The sequence below is a fragment of the Netta rufina genome (assembly GCF_964035555.1).
Source record: "Netta rufina genome assembly, chromosome: 12".
Classification (NCBI taxonomy): domain Eukaryota; kingdom Metazoa; phylum Chordata; class Aves; order Anseriformes; family Anatidae; genus Netta; species Netta rufina.
In genome coordinates, this window is record NC_140135.1 from 3400035 (window position 1) to 3421262 (window position 21228).

Genomic DNA, 21228 nt, shown 5'->3' on the forward strand with positions numbered 1-21228 from the left:
GTTTAGGTATAATTAATGGACTTTGAACAATAATGCATGAAAGAGAACTGGTGTGTTCTCTTTTGGTTCCTTAATGCACTTTATTTTGCTCAGCCATACCTATTGAACTGCCCACTTAGTAAAATCCTTTCCTAAAGATCTGAATCCCAGTCCTTCAGGTACTTCTAAGCTGTTTATCACTGTTAACTGAGAAGATGCATAATGCAATCTTTAACAAGGCATGATAATTCTCTCTTGAAAGCTGAGTCCTTAGTTCTGTTGTGTTCCAAGCCGCGCACAAATGGGGCAGTTGACAATTCTCCTTGTGTTGCTTTAGTATCGTTAGAGCCACTAAGCAATGAAGCATCTCTGCTCTTACCATCAGAAGGCCATGCTGTGAGACCCTTCAATCTGTTTGGAGTGTGAAAGTAAGCTCTGGTAGAAGTTGAGTTGAGCTTTACCCCTGGAGTTACAGGAGTCTAGCGAAGTGTCTCCACTTTTCTCACTGTATGCGAGGCATACTTTCCAACTCCATGTGATGGAAGCTATAAGATTGCTGCTGGCTGCTGAACTGCTTTACTAGAAAACTTCTGCGAGTGCTGTGGTGCTGTTGTTTCTTTTTTTTTCTTTTTGTGGGGCTCTATCAGGTGTATCCTATCTTTCCTGCTTCTCCTGTAACAGGTGTTGTAACTGCTGTAATTGTCAAATTAAATCGGGGAACTTCAGTTGGGTTGGGGGCAAACTTGCAAGCTAACTCATCTTCTACTTGCCTGATGTAAGTGGTATATAAAAGACACCTCTGCTTTGACACATGCTATGTAAATGCAGTGAGCACATCTAAAAGCAACAAGGGATGTGACCTGAAACTAACAGTATAAACTAGTAAAAGAAAAATCTAGTTTGAAAGCAATATCACATAGGTGATATTAGGATGCACACTGTCACTTTAACTTTTGAGCATCTGGGTCAGATTATAAGGGGTCTTTTAGAACAGAGGTCCATTGACCTGTCTTTCTGACTATGAGGGTAGCCTAAAATGTGTAACTTGTGTGTTCTGCTTCTAGACAATTATAGGTACCAAGGTGGGACTTGAGGCTTTCCAGACTCTCTTTCTGTAGCCTATTAAGGCTATGTTAAAACAAGTACTCTTATCTTTAACTCGGATTGGCTTTCAATTTTCAGGACTTCAAAGAATATTTTTTTTTAAGACTGTGCTTAAAATAGCCTTTTGGAAAAGGTCTGAAGGGTTAATAAATAACACTAAACTTCAAACTGTATACCTCATCTTTCAGGAGCAGCGATTAAGAGAGATTTCTGTAGTATCAAATTCCACTTCCACATCAGCATCCCCAAGCACCTTATCAGGAAAAAGTGTGAATACCACTGTAGCTGTTGACCTCTTTGCAGTACCAGCACCCACAACAAATAGGTGAGAGGTAACTTCTTGCATTGTCTTGACAGTTTGCAATCAGCAAAGTGTTGATCCTAGTCATTTCTGAAGTAATTCTGAAGAATAACTTCTTGCTTTCCTGGTGGATTCACTGGATTCTTGTAGCATTTCTTATCAAGCGATAACAAAACAAAAGTAATTGGGGGGAAAAAAAGATGTGATTGGTGTGAATTTGTGTATGACACAAGGATACGATGCATATTATAGATCTTCATTTTTCTCTGTCTGTGTTCATTTTCAGCATGCCCAACCTCTCTAGTGATCTTTTTGATCTTCAGCCTGCCTTTGTTCCAACTGTACAGAGTACTCCAGCTATATCAACTTCAGCAAGCAGTGCATGGGGAGGTAAGCTGAGGAGGATGAATTGGCTAAGTGATGGGTGAATTCTTCCAATGCAGAAATGAAATACAAGTTCATAGTTAATTGAATCTACCTCTTAAACCTTGATTATTTTGTGCCCAAACATTTCTAATCTTGGGAGAATATAAAGACATTTGACAGTCTGACAGAGCTGTCAAGAGAAAAGTTGCTTTCTAATGCTTAGCAATAGCAATAGTGTGCAGTATATGGAATGAAGGAGCTATTCAGTAAAGGGGATGGGTGGAAGAAGTGTAAATAAATTAAAGTTCAAAAACTTTGGAATGTAAATTAAGTAGGTTTACTTGAAAAGGTGCTGATCTACTATTTTCTTTCTATTAAGCTGTTACTTAATACACTCTCATTAAAAAGATGTTGGTGACTTCAGGGTCCTTTTAACAAAGCTGTCATTCCCAGTTTCATGGGCACAGCTTTCTTTATACCCTCACTTCTTCCAAAGAATTATCAGGAGACATGTCAGATGTCTTGAACACTGAAATAAGGCAATGGAAATCTTGGTATTTCAATAGGTGGAATTGATACCTTAAGTGGTATGTTCCCAAAGCCAAAGGTGGAATGACTGTTTTTTCTTTTTCTTTTTTTTTTTTTTTTTTTTTGGTAGATAGCTGTATTGTCCTTCTCCCCCTTCCACACAGTGGCACTAATGAAATTACTTTCTCTAAGTTAAGAGAGCTGTTAATGCTTTTATCTGAAACAGAGTTCTTATCTTAAGTGGTCTGATTAGTTTGTGGGAAATTTACGGTTTGTTTTTTTATCTAGAGATTCTCACGTGCAGTCATTTCAGTCTGTCTTCTCTGTACTCTGTATTCTTTCCTTTACTTCTGCATCTGAAAGGTCCTTTCTCGTCTTCAAATGGTTGTGTTGGTTCTCCACCTCATCTGGACATCTTTGACATGAAGCCAGTTGAAGAAGCTGTAAAATCTACCGCCCCTTTCATCAATTCTACCTTTTCCTCCAAACACACAGTGGAACTGTTTAGTGGTAAAAAACGAACAAAAAAACCCAACCATATTATTTCTTTGCAACTGAAGATAATAATACTAATAAACTGGGTTGTGCAGCGTTCTTGTGGTTTGGACCAGTCTTTAATTTTTGTTAACAAGTGAAAATGATGCACTAATTCCAGGTGTAGTAAACAACATGTGGCTTCTTAAAGTTTTATTTCTAGAGTCGAAAAAACTCATTATCTTGTTCAACTTGCCCAACCTAAATTCAAACTTGCATATTTTCTGGAATTTCTGCTGATTTCTTTCAAAGTGCAACTTCCTTTTTCTTTTGTAGTGGGGAACATAGGAGATTTTAACATCAAATTTTCTGGTTAAAAATCTTTTTATTCCTAAATATTGTTAAATTTTAACTGCAGACCTAATTTGGGGGTCCTTTCTTCCTTTTTCTCTCTGAAGCTGACTTTATTTTCTTCTCTCTTTCACAAAGATGACTTCAGTGGTCATAAATCTGCATATGCTTCTGTGTATCATCCTCTGCCTGTTGATGGTAACTTGATTTTTTTAAAAAACTTTGTTTTTACTGTAGCGAGTGCTATTATTTCTTGGGTGTATTTGATTTACCCTAAATTTCTTTTTCAGGTTTTCCTCTTCATTCAGCTCCTCCAAGTACAACCCCTTCAACAATTAATGTGGACTTTGATGCTGTTTTTGGAGGAAAATCTACAGCACCAGAGTATAGGACTACAAGTGGTAAAAACTAGTTTATGACTAATTCATACCCTACAGGCAGCAGTTGTTTAACAGTTTTGTATAATTGCTCTTGCAACGCAGAACTTAATAGCTTAATCCAGTTGTAAGCTGACTGTAGGGCTGATGAGATAACAGGCAATCAGTTGAATTGTAGTTATTTAAAATTAGCTCTGACTTATCTCCTGCTGTGTACTAACTGTTTCCTCTCTCTTTTGGGGGGATAATCTTTGAATGCGACCCACTGGATATCTCTTAACGGGTAAGTTTACGGTAATCTGTTTTCAGTGCTTATGACTTCAGTGTTTTCTATTAATACATGATAACGAGTTCCTTATAACTTCACTGAGAGGCATTGTACTTACAGAAATGCAAAACTACTTGTGTGCATGCTTTGCTTTAAGAGTAACTTGAGTTATGATCTTTCTCTTGGTTGGCTCTACTTTGTCCCAAAGTCCTTATAAACATATAGCAAAGGAACACTTGTGTACATTCAAGATGCTTGCAGTATTGTGAAATTACTGCTAGTAGCTACTAGAACACTTTGAAATTATCTTTAACAACTTTTGCTCTGGAATTTTAGGGGAGTTCCTGCTTAATTTAAAAGTAACAGCAGTTACTGCGGAATTAAAACCGAAGACTCTAGCAGAGTGGCAGATCAGTATTCTATAAAAAATAAGTGGTTAAGTTCTGCTTCTGCCTAAGTCTTAGACAGTTCCAGCATGTTGAACCTCCATGTACGAATACTCAAGCTGCTTAGTGTTTACCTTTCTAGTCTGTGGATGTCTTTTTATTAAATTTGATGCAACTTCTCTTAAGAGTTGGTTTTATGTTCTTTGTTTAGCTTTTAACATTCTAGATGATGTATTGCAACCCACAGTACCACTACAAAGTCAAAGAGCCCCTTCAACCAACCAGCAAAGTGGAAAAATTTTGGCAAATGACCTCGATTCTTCTCTTGCTAATCTAGTGGGAAGTAAGTTTTGAGATTTATTTTCCCACTTGTTACTGAAACCAACCAACCAAAAGCTCCCCTCTACTATAAAACAAACAAACAAACAAAAAAACATGGGGTTTATATATCTGTTTTTCCCACCCTCACAGATCTGGGCTTTGGAGGAACTCCATCCAAAAAGTAAGTGCATATGTATATTTATAACATTCTGACATGACTGCTGCTAGTCAGTAGCGCAGTTTACCAGCACTGACATGGCAACAGTCTCCACTCTGCAAAGTAATCTGCTACCAAGACCAGCATTGAAACAGTGAGTCTGTGGTCAGTCACCGTAACAGTCAGCCTTTATATAAAAAATTTAGTCTTGTAATTGCTCTATATTTAAGTCTTTTGAGGCACCATAGAAGATCTTGCAATTATATAAAACTCTAGTGAGCATTGCGCTGTACATTCCAGTAATGATAGTAATCTCTATCATTAGATAGCATATCTCTGCTGCAATGAGTATAGTATAAAGTCTGGGGATTCTGTTTAACATTACAAGTAGTTACTGAAACCCTGAGTGGTTCTACTGCCCATAGCTTTCAGATGCCCACATGCTTTAAGGCATGTGTTCATTATGTTGTTGTTACTGTATCTTTTGTCTTTGCGTGAAAATTAATACCACAGTTTCCTTTTAGATCAGATATGCAGTGGACCCAGCCTACTGAGAAAAAACTTACTGGTGGAACAAACTGGCAAGCAAAAACAAGCACATCAACCACGTGGAACCCTACTCCCCTACCCACTATGCCACATATGGTAATTTCTGTACTGCTGAAATTGCACTTTATTCTATCAAATGTCTCTTCCCTGTATGATTTAATTAAAAAAGAATAGCAAAGGCTGTTTAGGACAAGACTTGCGTGGGGGGAATGTTTGTGGGATCACTTCTCAAACTGAGCAAGGCAGAGATTTTAGTGTATTTTATTTCCTTGCATTGTCAATATTGTCTGTTTTTAAAAAAAAAAAAAAACAGATAAAAAAAAAAAAACACACTTGAGAGGGAAGCTCCTTACTTGAGACCTGTAGAATTGCTTGAGTTTTTGCTGTACCAGAATGACCCCAAGACAAACAAAATAAGAGGTGTGTTTGTCTTAGACATTTCCCATGTGCATGCAAGATTGCTAAGAACCTATTATAAGGGGGGAAAAAAACAATGCTCATTCTGTTTTTTGCAATACTGTTTCAGTTATATTATATGAAACAGTATTGCATCCTGGCAAGGCACCTCTGTTATTAGTTCAAGCAGCACTTTGGATTTCCAAATATGCTTAACAGCAACTTCGTCTCATTTCTAATGCAATACAAAACACTGAGTGGAAGCTTATAGAGTAATTTCAGTGAAGGACTTTAACTTCTTGGAGGGCTGTTTTTAGGCAGATGAATTTTCCTATGCTTTTAAGACACTTTCCTGGTGTCTTCCACACAAATGTAGTTTGTATTTGTATGAGTACTTCTGAAATATTATAGCTGTGTTGGAGGGAAGTAGATTGTTCATCTCAGTTACGTATAACATACGACAGTTGTATATATGACTGTTATATGTAACTATATGAACAACTGCTATACGTTATATGTAACTGTTATATGTGACTATATGTACTACTGCCATGTGTTATATGTAACTGACACATTTACTATGAGTTTTAGACTGCTGATTTGTTTTTCCCCATGAGATTAGATTTGTCTGTAGTGCCTTTTTTCCTCAGCTTATGAGAGTCTGCTCACTCAAAACTCACAGTTGAATAGACTGAAATCCATTATTGAACTCGAATGAAACCCGACAGTTCAAGTGAAAGAATGTCAGTTGTATAGTGCTTACATGCGAGACTTCTGAGACCAAAGACTTTTTGTTCTCTATTGATGCTCCAGAACGTTAGGTTAGAGTGCTGATACATTTTCATTTCTAAAAGATAAATGACACCTTAGTAAATATGGAACACTGGGTTTGGGTTGTGTAATTTTTAGTTCTTATTTTCATGCCTAATGCTGTTTGGTCTTAGGCATTTGAATGCTCTGTGCCAGGTACTTGTTCACACATTTGCTTGGAATTCCAGCAATGTAGGATGCAAAGAACTAGCTCAGCTATCAACGCCTTTAAAAATCAGTGCCCAGACATTGGAAAGGTCCAAGTATGCTAGTTTGGTCTGCGGCATTCAGAGTAATGACCCTCAAGTTCATGTACGGTCTGTATAACCTTTCATAGTGAAGTCCTTTAACTAGCACTTCATTTCTGATATGATCAGTGCTAGTTAATAACATGGCACTATGAAATGCATGTAACACTGTCTACGAACATAACCTGATTAAAAATATATATTATCAGCTTAAGATGTTCACTACTCTTTTTTTTTTTTTTTTCCATATTCTGATATGTTGCAGACATCTGAAATTAGTATGTGAGTAGTGTCTGGCTGCAATATACTCAGATCTGGCTAAATTTAGTAAAAGTTCTATTTTTGCTGTAAGTCTTTTAAGTGATAGCCTCCTAAGCTGAGAGCCTATCCAATTTAACAGTCACTATCACTCACGTTACTGTCCTTGCACTTCCCTCCCTCCTCCTCTCTAATGATTTTAGTGAGGTGAGCATAGTTAGTCAGTCACATTATGAGACTTGAATCCATCCCTCGATTAGAATTTCCAGTTTGAATATCTCCTTAAGTAATTTTCTGTCCTTACTCCTTTTGCTGTGCCAGAATGGAGTACATTATCCTGGATATGTAAGTCCATTTCTTGTAAATGTTGGTTATATTAACTATTTGAAAAATGTTTTGTGTATATTACTAGTATGCACAAGCTTATCTAAAATATATAATGATTTTCTTGATCGAAGGTACCTGCTCCTATCACCTACCCAGTGACCACACCTCAAGTGCCTGTATATGGAATGGTAAGAATTGTGACAGTCTGACCTTCTTGAAAACCTAGTTGTCTACTCCTGCCTGCTCATGGGAGGCATTATTGTTTGAATTGTCCTGCAACTTGTGTTCTGTTTTGTAACATCAACAGCGTGTGAGATCAGGTGGATTTTTCACTGTGTGTTGGAAGAAATTAGTTTAAACTTCATACAGAAAGATTTTAAAAAAAAAAAAAAAATCTGTGCTATGTATGTTTGCATTTACCTGCTTATTTTCTGTTATACTTACAACGCAATAAGAGAGCTTCTAGAATTTGAGTTTTATAGACCTGTTTTGTGGATTGTTTGTTGTATGTTTTTGTTTTGTTTTTCTCTCAGGTACCTCCTCAGATTGGAGCTGCTCCTTTGATGGCACCCCAGTCAATGATATATACGCAGCCTGGTCTAAGGCCAACGAACCCTTTTGCACCTGTCTCTGGAACTCAGGTGAACTGTTCTTTTTAATGAAAGATCACACTGAAACTTTAATCTTAGCAAAAGCAACTAAATACCTCGTGAAGGGCTACTAATATATTTCTGCATCTGAAAGTGGGAGGTTCTCAGTCAGGGGCAACAGCTTTTCCTGGTGAGGAAGCAAATTCAGATAGTAAGGGCATGCAAGTGCAGGAAGTAAGGAAGAAACTGAAAATCTGAAATTTAGTGGCTAGCTTTTCACTGTGTCAGAATTAAGAAAATGAGAATGATGAAGGCACGTAGAATTCCTATGGTATTAGCTAGATACTTCCTTTAGTCATAACGGTTAGAACAACGATGAAAGCTTTCTGAAGGATGGGTGGTGGTGGGAAAAAAAAGGAATGGAGAAGGGATCACTGAAGCTGAAGAAATTGTCATCCAAATATGTTGGTTTTAATGTTCTTTGGGACTTTTTGAGGTGCCAAAACCCAGCTTGCAAGTAACAAAGCATACAAATAGATTCATAATGAAACAATGTGCTAAGGAAGTGGCATTAACATGTAATCCCTGTTTCACAGATACAGTTCATGTAGAGCTGCCAAAGCCGCAAGATGTGAGAACAACCAAATCCTGGTAAAAAATAAAGACTGAATTTCATTCTTTTCATGATGTATTCCTGAACAGGGCAACCATTTCTCCCCTGTATAATGTAATATTATTTTGAATTGCAGTGCTTTAGAGATTCTTGTTTATAACAGTCACTGCTGTGTGAAATTGTTTGTTCACTGATTTCTAGATTGCTCAGCAGAAAACTGTATTCATTGAGGTTGACTTGGAAGGCACAAGCTGGATTCTTATCTTCAGAGCTGAGAATAGGTTTACACGATTGCTCTGCAACCATGTTCATCAGTGGATTGCATTAGGAAGCTAACTGAGAATGTCAAATCTATTTATTTTCTCCATGAATTCTGTGGCTGTTGTAACCAAGACACAACTCAAATGAGGTTGAGCAATAAAACTTTGATATGCTCTAATAAATACTCTGATAGAGTAATGCTTGCGTTATAAGGCCAATGTTGTGCAAAATCAGACAGCTCTTTCCAATTAGAATAGTTTAAAGTAATTTGAAAACTTTATAATGTGAGTTTTAAATGCTGTGAATCAACAAGATATATACATATTAAATATATATAAAGAGAGTAAATTAATAAATTGCTCCATTGGGTTGTCAGTGTTACATTGCTAGTTGAAAGGGCCAGGCTCTGGTGTGGGCTGTTGTGGGGTAGGGGAACCAAGCGTGTTACAGAATAGCACGTGTAGCCTCCAACAGGTGACAGTAGGTGCACTTCCACTGAGCGTCTTCTCTGCAGATGGCATCTTCTGTAGCTCAAGGAAGACCAGGTTTTGTTACAATGAACCTAGGTGCTCCCAATAGCAGCAAAGGGGAGCAATTCAAAGACCTGTTTGCCAACTGCTAATGAGGTAAGAGATCCAATTTATTAAAAACAAAACAACAACTTTAAAAAGAAGTCTGTTAGCTCCAAAAAAAAAAAAAAAAAAAAAAAAGGCAGACCTTGCCATAATGCTGACACTTCAGAACTGGCAACTCCACTGAAACTGTCCCACTCTAGAGAATTGCTTGTGCTGCTTTTTTGAAACAAAAACCTATTTGCAAATCATATAAAAGTATTTTTAAACGTGTAAATATATGTAAACTTTTAAATACCTTTTTCTTTAATGCTGCAGTAATCTTTTTCTTCTGTATTATTTTCAAGATAAAAATGCTATATTAAGAAACGTGGGCTTCTAAGAGGAAAATCTTGTAAATGAACTAATTTCTGAAGTACGCTGTTGTTGATGGGTCAGATGTACACACTTCTGGCATATCCTGAGTTTTAGTAGTCTTTCCCCAAAGTTTAGGTGGGCTATGAGAACACCAAATCTTGTAGTTTTCAATGTCCAGTGAAAAGTGATAGTATAAATGAAAAAAGTGGCTAATAATAAAGATTAAACAGAATGAGGAGCAACCTTTCTTCCAGAGTTCTGTGGCAGAATACAGTGAAAATCTCTCCTGTAAGGTAAATTCTGTGAATAGTAAATATTAAAGCTGGGTTTTCAAAAAATGAATAGTATTCTATTTTTACCATAAGTGAACCTCCAGAGTAGCACGTCTTTTATCTGTAGATAGTAGGCTATGTAACTGCAGACATCTCCCTCTGACTATAAATGCAGATAGTCCTGAACATCTTGTCAAACTGTCTTTTAGAGAATGTATGAAATGCAACGTTTTCTACGTAGTGGGAACAAGCATTCTCTTCGGACAGATAAAGCGTTTAGATAGAGTGCAAAAGTAATGTTTCTTAATGCTACAGAAGTATTTTTGTCAAGTGAAACAGTGTAAAAATTAAAAATGATAAAAATAAACTTGAAATTTGTAGCCACCAACTTCCTGGGAAATGTGACATTGCAGGAGTTCACAACAGACTCTGGATGCGTATTGATTTAAAAGAATTTGGACTGGTATAGCATGATACAATGTTCAAGTTGGAATTACAAAAGGGCTTCAAGCTTTAATCCGCCTTCCTTGGGTTGAACAATTGTATAATTTTAAGCCCATGTTCTTCAGTGCCTGTAGTTACCCTCTACATGCTGAGGGAACAGATGCCATTTAGAATGGGTCATTGTGTTGAGGAGGCCGTTTATTTAAGAAATTGTTAATTCCATTGATGTATTCAGCACTGGAAAGTCGTGAATTCCAATTAAAGCAGTAGTTCTAGTAATAAATATCTGGGCATTAATGGCAGAGTGCTACAGCCAGGCAGTTTCTAGCACTGCAGCCTGCTAGATCTCTCATATTGAGTTGTATAAGTAACGTTCAGTTACTTTAATAAAATATACACTGTTTGCCAGGTATTTATTTATATATTTGTCAGAAATTTTATTGTAGAGCACTCTGAATCTCTGGAAAGGACTTCACTCAGAAATTGATTTATTACTGGCTATAGTTTGCACTACCTTAACTTCTGGTTTGCTCTGGATTTTTTTAATGGTTCTCAGTGTGCTTTCTTGTAGCAAAGCTGTCTGCTAGCAGTTTGTTTAGTATTGGAAAAGGGGAAACAGCCATAAAGTACATCCTAAAGACTCTGCTAAGCTACCTTTTCAGTCTTGTTCAGAATTATTGGTACAATAAAACAGTTACTTTGGATTTATTCTTAGGAAGAATAGGTTGCTTTACACACTTCTCTGCACAAAAGTGCACTGTGCTGCTTTCTTATCAACCTCTTCTTTTCACTGTGTTGTAAGTAACAACATAGTTTGTACATTAGAAGTAAAAACAAAGACTTAGGGTGCTGTCAAGGCTTTTTTGGCTCAGAACTTGTTCTCCAAAAACACTTTGAAGACAAAAGTTGCTCTTGAGGGTAACTGTAATGGCCTGCAAGAGTGCGACTAGTGGTTGTGATGCGAGAACTCTGAAGAGAGATGTATATAAATGTGACTTTCCTTTTTGTTTTCTTCCAACTCCTTTGATCAGAATCCTGTTCTGAATGCTTCAGAAAGCAGTTAACTCAGCTGTCACTCCGTGTTTGTCTGAACAAGGAGGAAGACTTTTGAAGTATGCTGTGTGCTTTGCATTATTGTGCTTTAGTGGGTCATGCGAGCCTGCCTGTTGGGACTTGGTGCTGCTGCAGGAAGGCTGTCTTTGTGGGGTATACAGTAAGATAGATAACTTTGGGGGGTGTTTGGAAAGGGTGATTGTGTTAGGCCTACTGGGCTTGAAAAGTGTACCTCTTTTTAAATAACTGGGGTTTTATAATGTTCTTTAGATATAGTTTGACTTTGCCTCCAAGAAGTTACTGAATTCAACTTTTTTAATTTTGGACAAATTACGTACTAGAGAAATCTCAGTTCTGTGCACATAGTGGTGGAATACTTGTAGGTAAAAATGACAAATGAACTTTTTTAATTAAAAAAATAAAAATAAAAAAAAAACTTCAGACTACAAGATTGAATACAGGGTGTATCTACATCTGTGCTTTTTTTTTCTGTGGCAGGGAGGGTGGGGATACAATTAGAATAGTAAGCACTGTGGATCGGTGCTTAATTTGTATATAAAAAGGAAAACTTCTGTTTTGGGTAGTTTGTATTGTAAGGACAACATCTAAAGGCACTGTATCAGTCATTTATTTCCATTTTAAAGATTATATTTTTGAGCAATGGAAGCTGTACATGTTATCATTTATACATTTACTGGTAGCTAGGAATATAGAAAAACTTGGTATTACTCTGAAGATGTATTTGATTTGTCATTGGTATTTACTGCATCACTACTTTATGCAGATGGTTTGTTTAAAGAGATTGTAGTAACTTGTGCAGTTACAAGAAGTATAACATCAAATCTTTCAGTATATCTCCAACTTGTATCTTTGTGATTGAATTTAATCCTGTACCAAATGTTTGGCTGGAATTTCATCTTGGAGCAATGACAAAGTAGGTGCTGGAATAGATTCCCCACCCTCACCCCTTACATTATTTATTTAATAGGTGTTGTTTTCTATGTTATGTTTTTCCCCATAACAGGTTTGTGCCTTTATTGGATATTTATTTTAAAAAGCTACTTTAATTTAGGCTTTTCAGGCTTTTTTTTTTTTTCAGATGTATTCTTGTATTGGCTGTTCCTGCCCATCAGTTCCTTCATTTTATCAGAATAAACAATGTGTGGGAAAAATACTATCCACAAACTGGAAGGGAAAAAAATGAGGGTTTATGTTCTATTGATTAATATTCATTTTGTAAAAAGAAGCCTAAGCACAAGACCAGCTGTCTGGCTGTGTTGGTATTTTAATCGTGGAACTTCACACTTTGTTAATACACAAACCATTGTTTTTTTAAGATTGTTGCTCATATCCAATCATTTGAAATGTTTTGAAAAATAAACTTTGGCACATGCAAAGCCTGTATGTATGAGACTGTTCTTTGAAGTGTTTGTGGGCTCGGATTTTAGGCTTTCTGTAGAACCAATGGCAGACAATTATCCTGTTAACTTTCTGCACTTAGCTTTAATGTGATGTGTCTCACTCAAATCTTAACTACAGCAGTTTGCAAATTCACACCAGTTTTCCTTTGACAAGCTGTGACCGACTTCGTGCAGGGTAATGGGACGTGATTTGGGGGGAGGGGGGAGTGCAGGGGAAGACACGGGGCTGCTTGTATCAAATGCTGAACCCAGGAGGGAACCTGTCATCCACATCCATGTGTCAAATCGGCTTTGGTCAGTGCAGAGTTAAGTATTTGGTAGTCTCATGATTGCGTACCCTTGGTCACTACTGCAGAGAGCAGTAAGTGGTGTTTCCTTAGATTTGCGTGTTACCCTCAAATCATGCATGAGCGCTGTGAACAGTCTCAAGATAAAAAAGAGCATGGCAACTCTTAATGGTGCAGTGCTGCTTGTGTGCAGTTGCCTGTGAGCCTTCTGTTGATTTTTAAGCCTTTCTGTATGGAGAGTTGTGGGTGGATGTGCTGGTTTTGTTTGTTTGTTTTGTTTTGTTTTGTGTTTTTTTTCTGAGAGGTGTTTTAGTTTTGTTTGAGCTTGCCCAAATTAGCCTTACTGCCTAGCCAGTCAGCATTTCAGCGAGCACTGGGGGCCTGGAAGAGACAGGGCTCATTTGCACATCTTCTGCAGAGGTTTCTGCTTCTAAACCAGAGGCCTTGAAGCCCAGGTCTGCGTTTGTGATTTCTGTAGCTGTAGCGATGTGCTCTGCGCAGCAGCTCCTCCTTGCTGTGTCACTGCCAGCCCAGGGCTTCCCCTTGCTGCCGAAGGGCTCGGCCCCAGCACTCAGCTGTTAGGGGACGGGGCCAGCGGGCTGCGTTCCCGGGCACGGGGCCGAGCTGGGGTTGTGGAAGCTGCAGTCTCCTTCCCAGCGCTGCCTGCCCCTTTCACCTGCCGCAGCGATGGTACATGGCAGGGGGCGGCAGAAACTTCAGCGCGTAACCCCGCAGGGGGCCTCGCTGCGCGCCTGGATCCTCGCGGTTGTGTCTGACGCCCGCAGCTCCGCCCCCCCCGGGCGGCCCCGATTTATGAATGGCGCGCGTGGCCCCGCCCCCCGCCGCGGTCCCGCCAATGAGCGCCGCGTGTCCCCGCGCCCGCCCCGCCCCCTCCCCTCCCCCCGGCGCGGCCGTGATGACGTCGCTCCCCCTCCCCTCCCGTCCCCTCCCGCGGCGGCGCGCGCGCAGCGGCGGTTCCAAGATGGCGGCGGCCGGCGGCGAGGCGGCGGCGGGGGGCGCGCGGCGCGGGCCCCTCGGCATCCCCGAGGCCGTCTTCGTGGTGAGGCCGCGGGGCTGTCGCGACAGGGGCCGAGTCGCCGACCGAGGGGGCGACGGGCGGGCGGGCGGGCGGGGGGGGGGGTGGCGCTTCGGGGGGAGCCCCGCGCCGGGGCCGGGCTGGCCGGGGGGGCCCGGCTGCTGGGGCAGGGCTGGGCCCTGAGGCGCTGCCGGGCTGCGGGGGGCGCTTCGCTGCCCTCGGCCTCTTTGCGCCCTGCCCGCTTGGTCGGGCCGCGGCGCTTCTGGTGCTTTTGCTTCGTCAGTGTTAAACTGCACAGCGCCGGGCAGGGGCTGTCCCCGCGCTGTGGGCAGGCGAACTCAGCCGGGAGCTGGGGGGGAGCTGGGGGGAGCTGGGGGCTTCTCCTCGGGTAACGCCGGCAGCACCGAGCCCCCCGCTGCAAACCCCGGCAGGAGGCTCTCGGCAGGAGAAGGGTGGGGGCTGTGTAGAGGTGCGAAAGAAATCAAAATGGTTTTGTACTTTACTCCAGGAAAAAAGAAGTTTGTTTACCTAGAAAAAAATCTAGACTTAGCTGCGAGTAAGATGACAGCAGAGCTCTATCTGGGATTTCTGCAAAGCCCTTCTGACGCTGAGGGTTTTTCTCTCCCCTTAAAGGAAGACGTAGATTCTTTTATGAAGCAGCCTGGAAACGAGACGGCAGACGTAGTTCTTAAGAAGTTGGATGAGCAGTATCAGAAGTATAAATTTTTGGAACTTAATCTTGCTCAAAAGAAAAGGAGGTAAGTCATAATTTTTGCAGAACTGGGAAATGTTTAGTGCGGTTCTATTTTTTTTGATATAGCCTAGTTTATTTAAGTACCCCAATAAGTAAAAAATAGTTTTTAGAACTAATGTTGGCAGTACCTTGGGAAAAATAACAGCTTCCTTTTTCTTATTCATGAGAATTATATGCAAAACCAACCAACCAACCAAACAAAAAGTATTGTTGAATTGGGCCTTAGCCTCTAAGGCTAAAAAGGCTTGCTTTACTGTTGTAATTTCTTCAGCCTAATTCAGATAAGAATACATTTTGTCAGCATCTACTGCATCAAGCCTCTTTTGGGTCAGTAACCTCTTACCTCTGCAGTAGCTTCAATCTTGATCTGAAGCTAGGTAAGAAGCAAATTTTTAAACCCAGAATCAAAGCATTGAGGCAAACTTCATTTGAGTTAAGTTTCTTCCCTGGTGGTGTTCCCCTGGTAATTCACAGCCGGCAGCCTGATTTGGTGCTCGCTGCAGTTGGGGCCTGGCCGGTGTGGGAGGACAGGAGGGCTGGGGAGATCCCTGAGGAGGCGGCAGACCCCTCAGCTCTGGAGGGAGCTTTCAGTTTAACAGTGCCAAGTCTTGTGGCCCTAAACCTTGTGGCTTGTAGACCTCAGCAGAAACACGCTTGTTTTGTTTTACCTGCAGTGGGTTTTGTCTGTGTTTCTGCTGAGGTTTCCCTCTCCTCTGTGGAGGTCAGAAATATGCAGAAACACAGCAGTTCAGCAAATAGGTCTGTGATGCTCTGTGTTTGTTACACTTTGAAATTCCCGTGTGTTGCTCACTTCAGAATGCTGGTGAGCCTCAGTATGCTGAGAGGCAGGTGAAGCAGTAGATGAGATGTCTTTACCTGCCATAATCTTTAAAATCTGCATTTATAGGCCTGGAAAGCTGTTCAGAGATTGAAGTGTTAAAATGGAGGTTGGATTGTATAGTAAAGCTGATCACTTGTTTAGGAAACTTTGTGTCTCTGTCAAATAATAAATTATGACTGTTGTTAATTCACAGGCTAAAAAGTCAGATTCCTGAAATTAAACAGACATTAGAAATTTTAAAACACATGCAGAAGAAAAAGGTAAACTATTTTGAATATCTAACGAGTATGAGAAAAGCTAACTACCTTTCCACCCTAACAGAACACATTGCAAGAAATGTTTTGGAGAGCACACTTAATATGCCTTTATAAATAACAGAATTGTTTTTAAAGGTATGTAGTACTTTTTGAAAGCTAGTTCAAAACAAGTAATGTTTGGAATGCAAACTTCACTTCTCATAGTGCATAGATTGCAGCTATGCTTTGACTTTCTCTCCAGTCCTTACAGAGATGTCTACGTTGCTTTTAAATATTTTTAAAAATGCTTTAGTCTTGGAACTCTTGTCTTGAATGTTGAAGTAATGTTTAGTTCCACCAAAGTTAATACTGTACCAATGGCAAAAAAGCAGAAAAGTGCACTCCTTACTGTACGTTTTGTCTCTGACATACGTTTCTAGTGAAAATAGTAATTTTAAGTTGTCATTTGTTCCAAGGAATCCACAAATCCAATGGAAACCAGATTTTTATTGGCAGATAATCTCTACTGCAAAGCTTCAGTTCCTCCTACAGATAAAGTTTGTTTGTGGTTGGGGGTAAGTAAAATAGAACTCCTGAAACTGTTTAAATAACGTAGTCTTACAAGAGTCAGCATTTGTTACTGTCTCATCTGTCCTTCTAGGAGATGGGGGCATAACTGTGCTGGTGTGTACGTGGTAGTGCTGCGTCTTGTCAGTGAAGCAAGCCTAGGAAGACAATTTCAGCACGTTAGTGGAGCTTGTGTTTCTGTTTTGATGGCTGAACATATCAAGACCACAGAGATTTGTAGTCTTGCTGAACTGTTTTTTCCCCAAAATCGTATTTGTGACTATTTTCCTTATCACGTTGTGGTTCACATTACCCCAGTAATTGCCTAGGATTGCAATGTGCCAGACAAAACAACTAAGTTTGTTAACTAGCTTCTTGTCTTTACGTTATTTGTATTTAGCGTGCTGCTTTCCCTCTTCATGCAGGTTCTGGGGGAAAGATGGGATTTTGTTCCTCACAGATACCTGCCAGCACTGAGAGTGGGGTCTGTGCTAAAGACTGGTGGGATCAGAGCTCGAAACACGGATTTCTAAGCACTGAAACAATCAGGCTGGGATGTTCCGTAGCAGAGGCTTCCTTATCTGTAGCAATAACCTGCTAATGTTTATTCTGAGACTTCTAAATGCCTGGTGTTCCCAAGTGTTGGCTGCCAAACCAAACAGCCTGGTTAGGACAGAAGCGTTGTTGACACGTACAGCGTCCTGGCTGATTTGGCAGTTATTCCCAACCTCCTTTTCTATCACAAAAAGAGAAGATTTCTGTCTGATACCCCGTTGCTTTCAAGAGGCTGCCTTCAAAAGTCACAGAGACTTTCACAGTGCTCCAGGTTTATTTTGATAGAGAATATCAAAGAAAGTTCATGCTGGTTCATACAGAAAAGCTCTCATGAAATACCACAAATGATTTATTCATCATCTTTAGGTGTTCTTGGGCTTTCTGCCTTTTATCCTCCACGTTGCTTACAGTCTGTGTGTTGGGCTATGCATTTTACTATTACTGCAGAAATTATGTCTTCCAGTTATTTAAAAAAGAATGGCCTCTATCATACCTGCATCCATGGTATTTCCTGGACTCGCATCTAGTTAATAGTACGTGGCTCTGTTTAATGTAGAGTTCTTAAATGGGACAAAGCTTTACAGGTGCATCTTTACTTGGTACCGCTTTTTTTCCCACTCTACATGGTAGTTCCTTACTGAAATGAAGATTTGTATATTAAAAATCACCATGTTATATTGGACTTTAATGCATTTTACATCTTTACCTGTAATAATTGTTGCTAACAACCATATGTTTTTCCATGTTGCACATAGATCCTAAGGCTAATCTTGAATGCAGCGAAAATTGTTGGTAGAGTTGTGTGACCCTTGAAAGATGCGGCTAAGAAACCTGAGGAGTCTCTTGCTTTTCAAACATGGTGGGGATGAGATACTGATACCTAAAAGTTGACTGCAGTCCACAGAGAGAGGATTCCCCTGTTGCTTAGCAATAGGAAGAAAAGTTCAGTTCCCCAGGGGGTTTGTCACTGGTTTGCTGAAGTGATGGAAGCCTCAAGTGGCTTCTGGCATTGCTGGTCCTCAGTCCTGTTGTGGTCTATCAGGACAGGCTCTGTTAATGTGATTAGTTACAAACGATGGTGTGAAATATTCACAACAGTATGAAATATCTGTGCTATGGCTTACTCCTTACCACGCAAGAGTAAAAGCTTATACAAATCTTTTTTTTTTTTTTTTTTTTTCTCTAGGCCAATGTGATGCTTGAATACGATATCGATGAAGCTCAGGCTCTGTTAGAGAAGAATTTGTCAACAGCCACAAGAAACCTTGATTCTCTAGAGGAAGACCTGGATTTTCTTAGGGATCAGTTCACCACTACAGAAGTCAGTATCCTTCTAATTTGCAGGGGTGGAGGTGTACATGAAAGGTACCAGACAGGTAGTTACTCGTTTCCAGACGTGCTTTTATCTGGGACTGGCCGCCATTAAAATCCTGTAGCACTCCAAGAACTTTGTTTTAGCAGTGAACAAGGACACTGTTTTCAGCCCTGCTGAGGGCTGGTGGCTGGGTGTACAAAGCTCGACTTTGTAGTTGGGTCCCTGCGAAACCTGCTGTGATGGTTGCAAGCCTGGGCTGGGAGTGGGCTGCAATGGTGGGTCAGCGCTGATGGCCAGGCAGCCGCCACTGCAAAGCAAAGTGACCCGTCCGTCTGTCCTTCCTTCCTTCCTTCCTTCCTGCAGTTACTGGTATTCCCATGTGTTACAGCTGTGCACCAACTCAGTTCTTTCACTGAGAGGTTTGTGTAGACTGCTCTGCGTATGCAGTCTAGCCAGCTGTATAACCTGCTTTTTCCTTTTTCTCTTCTCTTTCATCTGAATGCATGTGCAGTTTCCTTAATTCCACACCCTCAGATATGGCTAGAGTTTATAATTGGGACGTAAAGAGAAGAAACAAGGAAGATCCTTCCAAAAACAAAGCATAGTTTTGCCAATTTTAAATGTGGTTTCAATTTGCAAATATTTTTTATTTAAACACCCCCAAAGTTCATTCTTAAGGGACTGAGTTACTTTAAGCATTTCAGTAAATGGTAAAGTATATAAAAACTATGAGCACCATTTTATTTATTTGTAAACTCAAAATTTGGTTTCATGCATGCTTCATGAAATTACCAATTATTCGAAAAGACACCACGCGGTCCAGCAAAGGACGTAGTATTTTGATCAGACCAGTCTGTTCCAACTAAATTTCTACCTGGAAGTTTGTCTGAAAAGGTGAGGTGCGTGTATGGAACCGACTCTGACATTTTAGCAGGTTAAGGTAACGCAAGGGTTTACTTTTTCATCTCTGTGTGCAGCTGATAAAGTCAGCATGGGCTGGGAAGACATGCAGCTATATTGTTCTAGGAAGCAGGGAAAATACTGTCACGTCTTGGATTTTATTTCTGTCAGGTACTTTTTTGGCAGCATCAACCTACAAGCATTCCTGAATATACACTTTGGATAAACTTGGTTTTAATAATTATTTGTTAGTTAACTGCCTGTTAACTCTCAGCACTTTACATACAACCGTTTGCGACTTGTCTTCAGAGAAAAATGGTAAATGGAGCAAAGAGCACAAGCTATGTCAAGGCTGCAGGTGCTCTCGCCCTGTTCTTTTTCATACACATGCACACGCTGCTTACTTTTTGCAAGTGTCTTGAACCAGGACACAAAAATGCTGGCAGCCTGTAAGCACGAGAATCCCCATTTGCGATCCCTTAGACAAGATGTCCAGTTGAAATGTCTTAACACTCTCAGCCTCCTCGGTGGTGAAACCTGTATTAGAGAAGGGTGGTTGACTGCAGTCTGACTTCTGGTGTTAAAAGAGTTGGGATGTTTTTTTGGTTCTTATGAAGCCTTGCGAGATTGTTGCCTTTTACCTCTGCAGTATCTCTAAAATGAAATGCTCGTTGGTGATGTCAGTGGCTAATATTCACATTCTGTGACTAGGAATACAGGTTTCGCTGCAAAATAAATGCAAATGTTAACTGTTCAAACTTCATGTAAGAAACAATATACCTGTAAAGTTTTTGTACTTTTATTTCATGATATTAAAATAGTAAAACTAAGCAATTGTGGCAAACACTGGTTTTTGCGCATCTTTCTTTGTGGGAGAAAGTCACGAATTTGATGCACAATCTTTTGTAATGTTTCCTCTCTTAATTGCGGGCAGGGGAGTGAAAAATTTGGTTGAAGCAGCAGCAGGAAATGTAGCTGCTGAATACTGGAGTGAAATGGGGGCTGTGAGTCAGCACATCTGAGTTGTGAACAGAAGCAATTGATCTGACAGCACCGTGGCTGTGGAAGAGTCAGAGCTGCAGGGATGGGAATAAAAGAGGTAAGTCCTCACTGCTGCTCACAAGTACATGTGTGTACCTGGGCTTGGCTCATGCACATCTGTTTTTTCAGGGAGATGCTCTTTGTTCTGGTGTCTTTGACTAGAAGAGTTGAGTTGAAATCTTGAGTGTTATCTGACTAGCAGGGGTCTCTGCCCTTTGCTATGTTAGGCTGAAGCTGGGGCTGCTCACACTGTGGGCTTCTTCTCTCCCTTTCTTTTTAAGAGCATCAGCAATGACAGGAGAGGCAGCTGCAAACACGTCCTCATTTCTTTTGCAGTTTTCTCTTCCATTTGGACTAATGAGATCCCAACAGGCTGAAGCACTTCCCCTCCTCCCCCACTGCTGCTTCCCTCGCTGGTCCTATGGCAGCAATTGCTCTTCTTTGTTGTGCACAATGAAATGATGAGTTAAGCATTTATGCACTAGCTAAAAAAACCCGCCTGTGTGCAGCTCCCAATGACCTAATGCTGGTACTGGTGTGGGGGAGGTGGGCAGCATCAGAGCTGGAGTTGCTCAGCAGGGTCAAAATGTATCTGGCTGCGGGAGGAAGAGGTGAGATGGCTCAAAACTCTGGTTGGGGTGTAGGTGTTTTGTTTGCTTGATACCAAGTTAAAAATTTCACAAACAACTCTGGCTTCCATACAGCTGATCTGTCCAGTGCTGCCTTGTCCTTTGCTGTTACGTTTTTGTTGGAGTACAAACAAGGGTTTTACTTAGGCTGCTACTTAGCTGCTATGTCCTGCCTGCTGAGAGACGCCTCCAGGAGACACTACGGCTTTTTTGGGTACTGCTGTAGGGAACAGGGTGTTGTTGGTTTCAGAATGGCCAGTGTTTCTAGAGTTGCATTGGTTCTC

At 40.5% G+C, this 21228-nt stretch overlaps 2 protein-coding genes across 7 annotated transcripts in view; both read left to right on the top strand.

Annotated features, from left to right (window-relative positions):
* Positions 1-12764, top strand: part of LOC311213806 (phosphatidylinositol-binding clathrin assembly protein-like) — a 30161-nt gene extending 17397 nt beyond the window's left edge. For 2 of the 6 annotated variants that reach the window (XM_084294050.1, XM_084294053.1), the window contains exons 11-21: positions 1272-1408; positions 1671-1774; positions 2642-2788; positions 3242-3301; positions 3394-3504; positions 4361-4477; positions 4606-4636; positions 5137-5257; positions 7332-7388; positions 7734-7841; positions 8387-12764. In XM_084294050.1, the coding sequence (XP_084150176.1) occupies positions 1272-1408; positions 1671-1774; positions 2642-2788; positions 3242-3301; positions 3394-3504; positions 4361-4477; positions 4606-4636; positions 5137-5257; positions 7332-7388; positions 7734-7841; positions 8387-8401 (1008 nt within the window). In that variant the 3' untranslated portion in view covers positions 8402-12764. The remainder of the gene's footprint in view (positions 1-1271; positions 1409-1670; positions 1775-2641; positions 2789-3241; positions 3302-3393; positions 3505-4360; positions 4478-4605; positions 4637-5136; positions 5258-7331; positions 7389-7733; positions 7842-8386) is intronic. The other 4 variants (XM_084294054.1, XM_084294055.1, XM_084294051.1 and 1 more) reach the window with 3 other exon arrangements.
* A 1262-nt stretch (positions 12765-14026) lies between these two features.
* Positions 14027-20118, top strand: VBP1 (VHL binding protein 1). Its single transcript, XM_084294395.1, has 6 exons — positions 14027-14130; positions 14740-14864; positions 15895-15961; positions 16414-16512; positions 18246-18384; positions 18909-20118. Exons 1-6 carry the CDS (start codon positions 14053-14055, stop codon positions 18977-18979), a joined length of 579 nt encoding a protein of 192 aa, XP_084150521.1. The 5' UTR covers positions 14027-14052; the 3' UTR covers positions 18980-20118.
* Positions 20119-21228: the final 1110 nt, after the last annotated feature.